Source organism: Calonectris borealis, chromosome 15 (genome assembly GCF_964195595.1).
Source record: "Calonectris borealis chromosome 15, bCalBor7.hap1.2, whole genome shotgun sequence".
Classification (NCBI taxonomy): domain Eukaryota; kingdom Metazoa; phylum Chordata; class Aves; order Procellariiformes; family Procellariidae; genus Calonectris; species Calonectris borealis.
The window spans coordinates 17983181-17998251 of NC_134326.1; the positions used below are offsets into that span (position 1 = coordinate 17983181).

The 15071-nt window shown below is 52.5% G+C and overlaps 1 protein-coding gene across 6 annotated transcripts in view; it reads right to left on the reverse strand.

The window, feature by feature from the left end:
• Positions 1-1786: 1786 nt before the first annotated feature.
• ARHGAP26 (Rho GTPase activating protein 26) overlaps positions 1787-15071 on the reverse strand; it is a 153400-nt gene continuing 140115 nt past the window's right edge. Inside the window, exons 21-23 of one of the 6 annotated variants that reach the window (XM_075164469.1) lie at positions 13770-13880; positions 10872-10963; positions 1787-2214 (exon numbers count right to left, since the gene is read on the reverse strand). In XM_075164469.1, coding sequence (XP_075020570.1) covers positions 2171-2214; positions 10872-10963; positions 13770-13880 — 247 coding nt within the window. In that variant the 3' untranslated portion in view covers positions 1787-2170. Of the gene's footprint in view, positions 2215-2912; positions 6092-6968; positions 9512-9541; positions 10234-10871; positions 10964-13769; positions 13881-15071 lie in introns of those variants that run through there. The other 5 variants (XM_075164467.1, XM_075164466.1, XM_075164465.1 and 2 more) reach the window with 5 other exon arrangements.

The window sequence follows — 15071 nt, forward strand, 5'->3', positions numbered from 1 at the left end:
CCGGGAGGATATTTCTGTGCTCTGTATTTTATTACCGAGTGCTATTCCAGGCTGGCCGTGATTTACTGCGCGCTGCTCCAGAGAGTACTGGAATCACGAGTTTTGTGCTATTTCGATCATTTCTGGAAATCGCACCAAACACTGATAAGAAGCAGGATCGGGGTCTGATTTCCCCAAAGGCTGGGTCGGACGGGGAGCAGAGGCAAGGCGGGCGCGGGGCTGGGAGCGCTCCGCCGGGTGACGGAGGGACCGTGCTGAGCCTGACGGGGGAAAAGGGGTTTCCTGGGTGCTGAGGAACATTTTTTCTTGGTTTTTTTGCCTTTTCAGGACTATGCACTTGAAGGCTGAAAAGAATATAAATGACGTTGCTATAGGAAAGATGCGTCACTGCAAAACTGCAAAGAGGGAAAGAGCCTCTCCGAGAGTGCTTTGGGACAAGAAAAACCAGGTGTTGGGGTGCTTTTGTTTCTTATTCCCCTCTCCTTCTCCTGAAGCAGTAGCTGTAAGTTAGACAGCTTTTCAAAGCCTGCCTGGCACTCTCAGCGGTGCTGGGGAGCGGCGGGCGCTCTGCTGGGTCTCTCACGAGCCCCCCACGGGCTGGATGAGCCCGGGAGCCCCGGTGGGGTTTGGGGTGGAGAGTCCCCCTTCAGCAAACACAGCTTGCAGAGGTAAATATCGCTAGAGAGTGCGTGGCAGAGATCTCTGTGGACATGGGGAGAAGCAGAAGACCCTTTGCATTTTCCCATGGCAAAGGACGATAGTGATTTTCAGCTGTTGTAGAGTGGGCATCATCTCATGCTTGCACATGAGGTGGCTTAAAGGGCTTCACACAAAGTGAGGTTCTGATGTTGGCCATCAAAATCTCGGTAAAACAGCAATTGGAAAAAGTACTGTATCCATGAAAACCCCCTTTCCACGAGCCCTTACCCACTGCACCTCCCGTGAACTTGTGTTTCGCTCTTTTGATTTCATAGAACCATAGAATAGTTGGGTTGGAAGGGACCTTTAAAGGCCACCTAGCCCAGCTGCCCTGCTGTGGGCAGGGACATCTTCAGCTAGATCAGGTTGCTAGTGTTCCTGACCCTTGTGCCTTGAGTTAGGGGCTCCCCCGCACCCCACGCCAGGACGGCCGCAGGCGAGAAGGGAGCAGGACAACGTTTCGGCCGGCTGCGAGGAGCCCGCTGACCGAATCCCACCCTTCCCCAAACAGCAGCTCCTGGGAAACTCCCCGCTTTCCCCCAGTACTGCCCTGAGAGGGGTGCAGGCCGGCGGAGGCGAGACCTAGCGCCAAACGAAATCCTCCTGAAAAGTAATCTAAAAGAAGGAGCTGCGGGGGATGCAGCTCCTCGTGCCCGAGCATCACCTGCAGCCCCAGGCTCCTCGGGGCAGACCGCGGTCAGAAATAAAGGAAAGGCTCTCAGAGGCACCCTGGGGACTTAAACAAATACTGCTTGAGGCTGTTTGGGTTTGTGCTGTGAAATCTCTCAGATAAATCAGAATAACTCCTCTTCCGTATTTAAACAGAGCCATCAGCAGGCTACTGCGGGCCCCAGACGTGACAGCGCAAGGCTCTAACCAGCCCCCTCCTCCCATCCCTCACCGCCAGCCTCTTTTAAGCTGTCAGCAGAAATGAAACTAAAATAAGCGATATCCTTCTTCGAGGGAAAATTCCAGTGCTTCAACCGCAATTTACAACGTAAAGTGGCAGCAGAGCCTGAACTCAATCTAACAAAACTTCTGTGTCAGGAATAGAGCGCAGCCCGCTCCCCGAAGTGACGGCGTTTGTCTGGCCGTGGCCCAGTGCAGACGGACACACCGCTGCATACGCACCCACGTGTACACCCGCAGCCGGAGGGCACTTGTGCAGGAAGGTCCGATCCCTCCGGCGCCCAGAGGAGATGTGAGTTTGATACACGTTCACAGCACCTACCTCCATCCAGCGTACGACGGCCGTTCGGACTAAGTCGGCATTAAGCAACAGCAAGGACCAGCAGGAGCCCGTCTGCAGCTTCAAGTGTTGACGCTGAGGACGCAGCACCCACATACCCCCGTGTTACAGCAACGACCGAGCACTGCGAGCGGCCACGGAGCACGGCTGTAATTAGCTGTAATGGTCTGGGCTGCTATTCAGGCCACCAAACTCGGCAGAAGACTTCTCGAGACAAGACAATTACCAGGAGGATGTTTTGTCTGACTGCGGAGCCAGATGTGACTCTGAAAAATTCATGGCCAGAGACTGAAATTGTTGCTCTTACTGAGTAATAGCCTGCTCGAAAAAAAACATCCAACCCAACCCAACCCCAACCCAACCCCAACCCATCCCAACCCCAACCCAACCCAATCCAAACCCCAACCCCAACCCAATCCAAACCCCAACCCCAACCCTAACCCCAACCCAACCCAATCCAAACCCAACTCCAACTCACCCCACCCCAACCCACCCCAAGCCCCCAGCAGGGCACCGGGAGGTGGGACAGGAGCGCTGGCAGCAGCCTGGGTGCTCCCAAACCATCCGAGATGCTTCACCTCCTGCTGCAAAACCCTGCGAAATCAGTAGAGACAAAGGCCAGCAGCTCGAAACACGGGCCTGTGGGGACCTCAAAAATGCCACGCACGTCGGTGGCCACCGGGACACGGGGACCAAGGCTGGCGCACAGTGGCCTGGCCACGGCCAACCCGTGAGACTTGCACCATTGACTTGAAACATGGCAGGACTGCACCCCGAGACATGTTTGACATCTGTTTCAACAGATATTAATGCACCGTGTCTTTTTTTTTTGGTTTAATGCTTAAAATGATGGGACAGGGAAGACAGGAAGGACTTTACCTACCGGCAAGTCTGACTATCCCTGCTTTCTTATCATTTTGATTGATGACTTTAATATTAAGCATCAAATGCCATGTCAAGCTGGTTTAAAAAAATATTTTCTATCTTTAATTTCTCTTGGAATAAACCAATGTTTACTCCAGTATTAAAGCTGGCCCAAAATGGGAATATTTAGTAAGCATTTCAGCCAAATTTTTCTTTTTGGAAAGTTTTAATGAAAAAAAAAATCCACTAGCTCTCCTGTAAGAGCAATAACTTCTGCTTATGCTTTATTTTCCTTTCCTCCAGAAGACATCTTGTAAATACGTTTGTGTGGGGCTTTTGTTCCCAGTTACTCTCTAGGTAGTATATCCAAAAGCTCCTAAGTGCCTGGGAAAAGGAATTTGCTCCTGTCTCAGAATAACTTGAGCATCTGAGGAGCCAAAGGGGGACACCGCACTGAAAAGCTCTGTGGGGTAAGGACTGGCAGCAGCCTGCTGGTGCAGAGCAGCCTGTGCTGGTGCTCGGGCAGCGTTACTAAATACCGTATCCCTTAAATATGCCTTTCAAGGTGTTTCAAATTCTCATTTGTCCATAATACGCTTTCTCTTCAGAGGCCAAGAGCCACGTTTGAGGCAGAAAGCCGTGCGGGGAACCCCCGTCTGAGCTGAAAGCCACCGGCTCCGGCAGCATCCCACGAAGGCAGGAGGGGACCATCTTGGAGGAGCGGCTCAGGACGGGGTGGTCCCAAACACGAGCAAATAGCGCTGACAGATGAAATATTAAGCCTTTTTTTTTTCTCCTTTCCATTAGTCCTTGCCGTCCCTCTCCCACACCCCCAGAAAGGGGTTTCTGCACTGCCCGCCCCGAGCAGCGCAGGTGCCAGGGCAGCTCTGAGCAGCCCCCGAGGTCCCAGCACCGGAGCGACTGCTGGGGCTGGATAAAGCCCAGCCTGATCCTCTGCTTCAGGAAAATCAACAGATGTTCACTATTAAATCCAAGGATGAACGTGAACCAGCAACTTGCCAGTGAAACACTGCCTTTTATCCCTGCAAACCTCTCGGCTCTCTTCATCCAACACCTTAAAGCAGAAAACTTTGGAGTTTGGAGGGTTCACCCCTGCCTGAACAGCACCAGCCAGGTGATGAGCCCAGTGCGTCCCCAGAGGGGTCGGTGTGTCGCTTATGGAGAGGTTATAATCCTGGGGAGATGAGCTGTACCGCACCCGCCCTAGAAATCAGGAAAAAAAAGATCGACTTTTTCCTCTTTTTTTTTTTTTTCCCCAAGACAAAAGTCCAGGAAGTTTAATTACTGTGAAAGAAAGATAAAGAGGTCTGAAATTTCATTTTCCCTCATTTCTAAGTGACATCACGAAGCGAACGAAAGGCAGCCCAAGGCCCAGAGGGTGGTTGTGGATGCAAGTGTGTTTGCAAGCGCGTTTCTGCAACCGGTTTCAAATGTCCTTTGCTTCTCTCGTTACAGGTCTTCTAAAAATATCAAATATAGATCTTTCCCTTATAATATTTTAAGATACTCTATTTATACATTAATTCTTTCAAAAATAAAAAGTGACACATACAGCAATTCAGTCACTCGGAGTCTTTAAAATTATTACAAAAAGACACGACATCCATCCCCCAGCAGCGTGCGACAGCCTCACTTCTGCACAACAGAGTCTCTCTGCCAACAGGCTGGGGTTTCTTTCACGATTTTCTGTTACAAAATATAACCATTCCAGCTCTCGACATGCCATCTTGCCAGCCCAGCTCTGCAGTCCCTCAGGGCTCCTTCTCCCACCCTCCCCCTTAAAAATGACCCAAAATGACAAGGGATTTGCAAACTCGCTCTGCCAACCGCTCGCCGCACGTCCATGGAGGCACGAGCATCCTCTCCAGGGCAGGAACAGAGAGGTGGTGGAGCTGAAGGGCTCGTCCTTTGTTTTCTGTAGACCATAGGTTGGCCACACCAACAGTAAATGTCCTGTGAGTATGGAAATAATTTACCTTGCACAACCAGTACTGCACAGACTTGGCACGGATAGACCACACGCCAGGCTTCAAGCAAGGAGACCACCTAAAAAACAACGGTGGAGAGTGGCAAACGCAGCTCCAAAATGGCACATCGGCAGCCTGGGCATTCGCAAAAGCATGGATGTCTCTGTGCAATGTGCATTGAGAAGTGGAGATACAAAACAGCCAGTCAAACAAAAGGAGTGGTATTTATCTGGAGCTGCATCTTGCTCTCCAGGAAGGAAACGCAGGCTGCACAGATCACAGATGTTTACCTCGCAAAAATCTAAATCTTTTTAAAAAAAAAAAAAAGTGTGAGAGGTTTGGTCCAAAATATTCTCCCCTCCATCGTGCTGACACCTGCCGAGTCCTGACAGCTCCCGGCCGGTACCGTGCCCACCCTGCAGAGCCCTCTGAGCATCTCGCTCTCGCCTGCAAGAGCAGAGCTCTGCTGCGGCACGGCAGGACGGCCGCCGCCTCGCCAGGGCTGCCCCCGGCTGCCAAGGGCAGCTCAGCCTCATGCAAACTGCTGCTGCAGACGCACGCAGGCTTGACGTCAGCCGAAAGCACCTCACCCCTTCCCCTGCCGCGGCAGCGCGAGAAGGGGCTGGGTTGCTCCCTGGCTGCACGGGAGAGCTTCGCTTGGGCTGGGTGGAAAGCGGGGAAGGGTCTGGGAGCAAAGGACTCCTCACTGCTGACGGCTCTTCCTCCGGCGGGGAGGCTGATGGGTGGGGGTCCCTCGGCTCCCGCTCACGCTCTTTACAGCTGGTAAACAGTCTCGCTGCAGGGAGCATCAGGCTTGGCGGCTGTCTCGTGCTGGTTCACAGTTTGCAGGCTCGTTCCCTACGGAGCACTCGGGCTGCGGCGTGGAGCTGCTGCGTTGCTGGTTTTTTTTGATTGCTGCGAGGGGTCCCGGCTGGGATGTGGGCTTTGGGCATTGCCGGCCTCTGCTCGGGGCTGGAGGAGTGGAGCCATCTCCCCAGGAGCGCTCCCCCCGCAGCCCCGGCACGCACCGCAGGAGGAGGCACGTACGTTATTAACCACACAAACATTCATCTCAGTGGGTTGGGGAAGTCCTTCGCCCTGCGTCGCGCAGTGGCAAAGAGCAAAATGGTCTGCAGGACTCCCGCCAGCGGCTGCCATGGATACCATGTAAAGCTCAGCAGTGGTGCTTCTTATGCCCAAAGTTATAGGAACTCGACGTAGTTCTCGGGGATTAATCCTGTCTTCCCGTTGAGGGTCCCTTCCAGCCAGCCGGGCTCCTGGGATGGATGAACTTGAGGAGAGAAGGAAAAGGCAGGTTACTACAGGAGGGTGTAGAGGCCGTTGCTCTTTGTGTGCTGACAACATCAAAGTTGCTCTTGGGAGAGAGCAAAGCCCGTAATTTGTATTTACTTTAAAGTAAGGAAACTAATATGCTAAGGAGCTCGGAAAGCTGAAGTGCTCTCTCCTGCTCACTCATGGACTCCTCTGTGTTCCCTGTATCAAAGAGTTAGAGATCACACGGTGAAACCAAGAGAAGGACCAAGTGAGCTGCACGCTCAGCTATGGACTGGGTTTCCAAATACTAGCTGATGCTGCAGGGCTGATGTAAGTGAAGAATTTGGGATAAAAACAAGGGCTCAAAACTTCCTCCAGATTTGGGCTAAAATCCCTGATGTTCGAGAGAACATGGTTAACTCCATTGCCTCGTAACCCTGCACGTCCCAGCTTGGCCTTGCACCAGGCTGAGAGAGAAAATGCGTTAGCAAACGCTCCCGACAGGAAAGCAAACACTGCAATCTTATTTCTGTGAAACGAGAAACCTGATCAGTCCTCAAAAGCCTTACGCTCTTTCTTTATTCAATCAACTACCGAAAATTTGCTGATTTTATAGGAACCAGGGTTATGCCAATGCAGGCAGAGGAATATTCCCCGCACCTCCCACAATAAACAGTGGCAAGTCAGTATTTCAGAGCTGCCCGAGTTTCCTGTGACTCTCTGCGGGTCTGCTCGCTTACACGTTGTCTGGCATCAGCCGCAAGAGTGAAGCGAGTCCCTGCTGTCCCCACCCTTTGCCCGCTCCCCTGCCCCATTGGCACGGTGCCTGCCCCCCTCACTGCTCCCCCATCTCCACCCGGGCACCCTCCTGCCCAGCTCACCCACACTCAGCTGGGGGGGCGAAATGTGTTGAAAATTCACATTCCAGTACAAATGTGACCATGTTTCTTGAGTGCACCCCAGAAACGGCACTGACCACTGCGCAGGGTCCACGGCCCCCCAAAGCAGAGCTGCGGGGATGGGCTCCGCGCATGCAGGCAGCCCCCGGCCCTCCTGCCAGCAGGTACGGGCCACACCAAGGCTCCGGCAGAGTCAGAGCGAAAACAAATGTTTAAAAACGGAGTCTTATTCATTCGATGGCAAACACGGGTGTTCTGCTTATCAAACCAGCAGAGCACGGAGGAGCAGGGGCTCCTCCGCGTCCCTCCTCTCCTACCACAGCCCCACCTATTGCAGGGTGGCCATCTCCTCTGCAAAAGTCACGACTGACATTGACTGTGAGAAAGATTCAGAAAGACAGAAGTGTTTTAAGTCCAAACATCTCCATGCTTTGGGAGAGACCTCACCGGTGTGGCAAAGTCCATCACTACTGAGTATGCCTGCAGAGGAATACTGTACGTAGTAATATAGTAATGAAAAAGAATTCAACCCCCAGAAAACTAACCAGTTTTAAGAGCCACGGTGTTCTGGCTCCTAGATTAAAATGTTTACCATCTTTGGGTTTCACTTGTGCCGACTTCTTTTTCCATGCCTACACCCTCTCATGCCCAAGTCTTGGGGCTTTTCTATCACCACAGGCTAAGGCAGCCTGCTCAGAGGAAAAATGCCACCTCCAGCCTGCAAGGAAAGCCCCCAAGGGCAAAACTGCATTAAAAGCTACTGGGTTACCTCCCTTTGGGTGGGAGTAAAGGCTTCACAGTGCCCCTGCCAGCGGACAGCGGCCATCAAGAAAAAAGAAATTGCAAGTGGGGGGTGTGTGTGTCTCTGTGTTTTCAGCCCTCTGGTCTCAGCAAATGGGCTGGGAAAGTGCTTTAACCAAAAGTCACGTGAGTTCCAGCTACTGCTTTTGCCTTAAAAAATCACTTATGTCCCAAAGACAGCCATTTATTTCTGCGTAGGTACTGTCAGATAGAGCAGAGCACACGAGCAGATAGGGAGGAGAATCTCATTCTCTATTACAGAATTAGAGCACAAATGCAACACAACTTTCCTAATGTAGCATAAAACTTCAGTATCTGTCAGCAGCAGCTCAGGTGGGGGGTTCATTGCTTCAGAATACGGAGTTTTCCATTTCAGGGGCGATTGCTAGTAAAAAACACATGTGAGCATCCCTTTCCTGACCCGTGACTCTCCCCTTCCCCGATTTCAGGCCTCCATGGACCCCGGACATCCCTCCCATTTAGCATCACAACAAGGGCACACAACTACCAAGTGCACAAGATCTGCTGGAAAATCCAGGTTTCATGTAACTGAAAGGAACAACGCTACGGAGTTTAAATGGACCTCTCAAAACATGGTGTTATTTACTATGTGGATGCTGCTTTCCCAGTCGAATCGAGATGCTGCTCTGCCATGTGCAACCTCAGAGAACCTTAAAACCGAAGAAGAACCTGTCTTTAAGTATTTCCAAGATCCATTTGCTTTCACTGGGTTTTATAAAACCCCTTCATCACAATAATATTTCTACCAAGCAGTGCTGTTTCTAACTCGCTTCCCCCAGCTAACGTGAGCCTCGGCTACGCTGCGAAGTGATTAGAACATGCTGTATATTTTTTCCCTTGAATAATCCATTGATTTTTATCTAGCAAACACAATGTATTTAATTCAAACTTGTTCCCCTCCTAGCTGCTGTAATTCCCACGGGCTCTCAAAGGGGAGACCATGTTTATTTATGAGATATCTGCGGAGCTGCTTAGGAAAAGTATTTTCTTTAATTCACATGTATTCATTCTCTTCCCCTTTCTGCTATATTCTCATATATATCCCAGGGCAAAACCAGTGCATGTGGTAGCAGTTTCCCAAATGACAATGCTTAACATATAAAAGCCAAGAACTACTCGGAAGTAGTAAAAAGTCTTTTCTTTACATTGGGATTATATCTAAAACAGAGCTGCTTAATTCCATGGGGCACAGTCTCTTTCCCTCGATGCAGGAAACATAAAGTCTATGTTCATTAACATCATCTCCAAAAATCTGACTAACCAGAGCCCACCTATTCCAGCTCTCAGCATCCAGAGGAAAAAAGCACATGTTACTTTTCCATCTCCTGCATGAAACATTATGGCAACTGCATAGAGTATTTCTGGTGCTGATACTTGGAAACTAATCTCTCCTACCCAGAAGACCATTGAGGAATGGCTCTGTATATGGTAAACGCAGGTGTCGGTCAACCCCTCACCAGTTTCTCCCTTACATTTAGCTAAGGGTCCATGCCCATAGGAGGGACGCGGCGTGGTCCGGCAGCCCTCCGCAGCGCACAGCACCGGCACACAGGGGTCTGCACGGTCCCACCGGCGCAGCGCGAGTACCTCGCTCTGCCGGCAGCGCTGCCCGCTGTGGCACAGACGGCGTGCCGCGCATCGCTGCGGTGAAGAGCTGGGCCGTGTGGACTGCAAGGTCTGGAATAACTTCAGCGGGCAGCTGGAGCGGCGGGCAGCTGCCAGGGAGGCAAACAGTGCAGAAGCTGGGGTCAGCACTGGGCAGCGGTCCATGATCCACCGCCTGCCGTTGACGTAGCATGGCACAAAGGTGACACCGTGCCTCTCCAAACTTCTTCCTTTTATTTTCTACTTTGGATCAGAGCCTGCACTTTGTAGTCCCAAGCGTAGCCTGGAGAACCTCTGCACACTCTCCTTGCAAGGCTGCACCTTCCCTTACCAACCCGCCAAAACACAGCTCTGATCTAGACGTACGCGGTCACCCACGCATGCCCTTGCCTTGTGCCCTGCACAAGTGCAGCCACTTGCACTGCCAGGGCCAAAACAGCCGTCATCCCGGGCTGGCGGCTCGGGCACCTCGGGCATGGGCAGGGCGATGAGCAGGACATGGAGCGGGACCCACTGACCCAGGCTGCAGGTGGCAAAGTGGACATCTCTGCTGGCGTGATCTCCTGCATTCTACTCTGGGGGAGAGGAGGGGAATCCCACCTAGTCATCCCTCCTGTTTCACACGTCTCCCTTAGGATGAAATAAATCAGCATCTCGAAAAGACAGTTTTCATACTCATCCTAAAGAAGGCTGGATGATCAGCTGTTTTCAGCATGGTACAAAAAGCAAGGCAAGATACACCTCGGATTTAATGCCTGTGTTTCAAGTATTTCTGCTTTCTTCTTTCATGGGATTTCTAGTGCTGGAAACGGGACAGTTGTTAAACATAGGACTGAAAGGAAACACATGAATTGAAAGTCCAAATCATTCCCTGGGTCGCAAGAGTAATTTGCAAAACTCAGCGCTAAAATAAATAATAGCCTAGTGTCCTTCTCTGTAGCTTTATTCGTATTGCTGTTAATACTGGCTCTGTAGCACCTCACACGTAGATTACATGAAATGAGAGATGCTGTTACAGAGCAAGTGTCGATTTTGGATGAAGGGGAAGCCTCCTGCCTATCTACCGCCAGGCTAAGAGCAGCACGCTCGGCACCGCTTCCCGCAGCGCTTCCCTGGCAGGCGAGGCGGGTGGCTGCCAGCGACAGGCAATGGTTGTTAGAAGAAAGCTAATTTGATGGTGTGTTGCAAACGCCCCCCGTATGTCCCCTCGCCCTCCCACCGTGCCCTGTCCTTGCTCCGCAGCAGACCCTGCTCCAGGCTCAGCTCCAGGGAAGCCCAGTGCCGGGTGTGGAACAAGCACAGCTCCTACAGCACTGGGCACAGCTCTCGCGATCCCGCTTTCCCAGCACTGGAGCTTTTCCAGCCAGGAACTAGAACCCGAACATCGCACTGAAAAATGAGCCCATCTCACCCCACTCCCACGAGGTGCCCGGCACTGACCCATGCCCTCCCTCTGGGTCAGGGACTCACCGTTATCAAACACGGTGCCTGCCGTGAAGGAGAGCTCCGAGTCGTGTTCTGCTTTACAGGCGTACAAAGCTCGGGCTTTCCGCAGTGGTGAGCTGCAAAAAGAAAGCATTTATTGGTATAAAAAATACTCTATTCATACACAACAGCACTCCCCTCCGCACAGCATCAAAGAGGGGTCCCTGTGGGGCATGTTGAAGAGGGGTCCAAGGACCTCTACCCCTCTACAAGGGTCCAAGGTTATGCTGCTTGGGGGAAGAGAAAGACACTAGAGGAGGCTAAAGGCTCTTGGGGATGAGCCCCCAATTTTCACCGCAGTGCAAATCCCAGTCCGAGCCCAGCTGGCACCGCAAGGACCAGAGCCTATGCCTGGTGCCCATGCAGCGGACAGCCCGGAGCCAAGGGTCCCCAGGAGAGCTCCAGGCGTTAGACAGGAGTACAGTGGGGAGCTGGAAGTGTTTTGTGAGTCTCTGAAGGGCCATAACTGACTGGAGAGCTGGTGCGGAGCGAAGGCAGGCAGCAGGTGCTGGCAGCGACCCGCTGCCCACTGGCCCCGCTCATTGCCAAACCCATCGCTCTCCGAGTGCAGCTGCAACCACAAGGAGAATTTCGTGAGGAAGAATTAGCACTTGGGGAAGGGTATTTCAAAACAGAAAAGCAAGTAGGTCCATAAAGAATTTGCTGCACTTCTTTTGAGGCTGTACCTGAAGATAAAAAAGATTTAACAACCATTAGATTTTACTGGGAAAGTGTCAGTGTGCCCACGCTGTGGGGGAGTGAATTAGAGCAGAGAGAGCCAGAAATGGAGCAAATTGCCGGCAGATGCAGGGAGAAAATGAAGGACCTCAGGACCCCACCAGCAAAGCACAGGCACACAGAGCTGTCCCCTGCTCCCGGAGCCTCCCACCCATCCTTTCTGGGTTTGGGCTCGAGCAAGGCCGGTGGAAAGCTGGGACACTGCCAGGCCATGGTGACGGTGACGGTGTAAACCTGCCGCAGCAGGCTGCTCGGCTACGGTACGGCCAAGCAAAGTGATGGAAGTGCCCCCAAGAGCTGCTGGGGTAAGGAACAAGGTGTCACCATTTCTCAGTTCAGTGTTTTCACCAACTTGTATCTTCCCGAGGACTTGAACTTATTCTGAATTCTCTCCGAGCGAGCCCAGGGAAACAGCACGCTTTCACCTCGTGGCGAAAGCGGTTCGCCTTCACACAGAAACCACAAACCAGGGAAGCTGTGAACAGTTTTGGTTTTGCTGTGAAGAGAGCCCCGAAGCAGAGGTCTCTCCTCTCCGAATTCCAGCTGCCTGACACGAGCAGTCGCCAAACACTTAAAAAACCAGGATGGGCAAACACTCCTCCTGCTCCAGGGAGGGTGCTTTGCTGCCGGGGAGGCACCGCTCATGCACAGTGCTTGGGGAGACTGTCAGATGAAAAACAAAAGGTATTTTCAGGCTTACTACCTTGAATTATTCAAGTTGGTTTTTTTCTCCCCCAAAAATGACCTCTGCAGCCCAGCGTCCCTGCGGCCCCAGCCTGCCCCTTCGCCCACCGGCTGCTCTCCAGCCTGCAATTGTGCCTTCAGAGCCCTGCGGGGCTTTCAGGGACTGAAATGCTGGACCCTGGCAATCGCTCACGTTAAGTTTCTGCCTCCAAGCATGGCATAAGGCCAGCAAAGCACTCAGGAGTTTCACCCGTCTGCCCTTGTGCAGTTTCGGGGATGATGAGCCTCTCTCCTCCAGAGGAGGAAGGCTGCTCGCATGGTATTACGCCGTTGTCAGCCTTTGCAGACGCGTAGCAAAACAAATAAATAACCCTGCCAAGCAGGCAGCCGTTGTACAGGCAGCATTTCTATGGCTGTAGGTGCGGGGGAAGAGCTCGGTCTGTGCCTGTCACGAACAAACAGGTTTGACACGTCTCCCTCAGAGGAGGGATTGCTGCCCCGGCCCCGTGGGCCTGTGCCTGCCAAGGGGCTGGGAGCCGCACTCTGCCGGGGACAACGGCCTCTTGCTCCGCTGCGCCAGGGGTGGGCTCGGAGGACAGAAATCCAGTCCGAGGGCACCCTGCACACAGACCGGAGGCGATGCTGCCCTGGCTTCCCCTGCATGAGCATCCCCCAGTACCTGCAGCACAGGTCCCCAACGCTGCCCATGGCGCGCTCAGGGCACAACTGCATCTCCGGTGCCAAAAGCCACGGGACCCCCACGCAGCGCCCGCTCCCGCTGCGCCGCAGCCAGCAGCGTATCGCACCCCAGGGCGCAGGGGGGACGTGCATCCTCCTGCCTCGCGGCGCCGGCGTGCAGCACAGCCTGACCCGCTGCTCCAGGGTCCCGCTGGAAATCTGCCGTTAGTCTGTCTGTAACTTTCAGGACTGATTTACCCAGCGATGCCCAAGCGCCTGAGACGCGGGCACACAGCAGGCAAATGTCTGTGTTGCACCTTGTCCTTTACCCTCCTTAGATTCCAGATAAGAAAAGGGAAGTAGCCAGAAAATAAGGTTTTACAAAGGCTCGTTATTCCTCGCAGTACCTGGGAAGGCAGTACACGTCTTACCTGTCGCAGAGAGGAGTAAAGTGACCCGCAGGCTGCTGAAATGGGTGGGCAAACCCACGGAAACAACCAGCGATGCCGAGCACTGCGAGTGTGACCTGCGAGTGCTGGCTCCCACTTGCCTGATCATGGGGGCCAGCGGGCACCTGCCAGGGGACTCAAAGCGGGGACTCAAAGGGTCTCCCCTGGGGCAGGGGACGTTTGAAAGCTCCTCTCTTGCTGAGTGCAGATAGCTGCATTGGGGGAGTTTGAGCAGGATGCAAAGGGAAAAGGAAAGTGAACTGGGGAAAACTGAGTAAATTAAACAGAAAATATAGCAAAAGCAACAAAAAGCAAAGCGAATTCTGCAACAGACCTGATGGGGGATGAGTCGCTGGACGTAGAGGAGGTGGGCATAGGACTTGATGGCGCGGAGAACATAGGCCAGGATGGTGAGAGGGGTGACGTTGGGCTTGGATTCTGAGGGCTGCAAGACATAACCAGATACCTTATCAACGTGCAACCACAGAAACAAACAGCAACCGAGAGACAGTCAGACGACATTCAACGATAGCGAGTGCCTTGGGAATATTCAGAGCATGAGACACAGCTACAAAATGAAGTGCCAAGACCTTGGGAAATGTTTCAAGGACAGATCTGCATTTCTCTGGACAACAAGAGCTGGATCTTCCAATTAACCCCTGCTCCATCATCCCGCCCAGCGAGCCCAACACCCCGTGTGCGGAGGGCTGTCTCGCTGCTCACCGCTGGCAGCCCAGCCACTTACCTGCCTTGTTTTATTTCCCCCACTGCTGCCAGAAATAGTTGACGGTATTTCTGGATGTTAATGACGCCTGCGAGCAGCCTCCATCCCCCCTTTGTATGTCAGTTGTTGCGGTGTCAGAGTCTGGGCCCCGATCCACGGTGCCCGGCCACGACCGCCTGTTTACATTTCTAACCAAACGGGTCTCGGAGGCTGGGAGCCCAGAGGAGTTCGTTATCTACAGGACAGAGCCAGCCAGGGCTGGCATTTCCATGCTATCGTCTGTCTGAAGACAACTAGCAGGAGAACATCTCCAGCCCACACCACCCTGCAAGGGTCAGCAGCATCAGAGGGCTGAGCTGGGACCCCCGCGCGAGCCGGCCGCCTTGCGGGTCATGCAAACGGCTCGCATCGAGGTAACCGGTGCTCCAGGGCTCCTGCCGTGCTTATGCAATCAGTACTACAAAAACTTCATTGATTTGTTTTCCATGTTTTACGTTAAAGAACTCTCTTTCCCCTCATGCAAACTGCTCTTCATTCCTCGCTTTTAAGCTACTGCTGCCAACTGAAGTTGAATCAAGTTACCGAACTAGGAAATGCATGCAGAAGTCAAGTGAGAAGTGTTTGGTTCCTTCAAAACTGTTCGATTTAGGTCATTCTCAGGTTCACCGAAAAGCAATTATTGTACTAAAATACCGATTTGAGACTGATTCATCTTCTACTGTTTCTGTGCTTACCAACTCATCTGTATTCTCTATCTAATTCAGATTGTAAACTCCGCCGCTGATAAAACACCAGAAAAACCTCTCCACACTGAAAATGCCTCTGTAAAAACAAGAAGTTTTGTAAAAGCATCATGATTTATGTTTTTTTCCTGAGAGAGGGATCTGATCACACAGGTCTGTGATGAGGTGT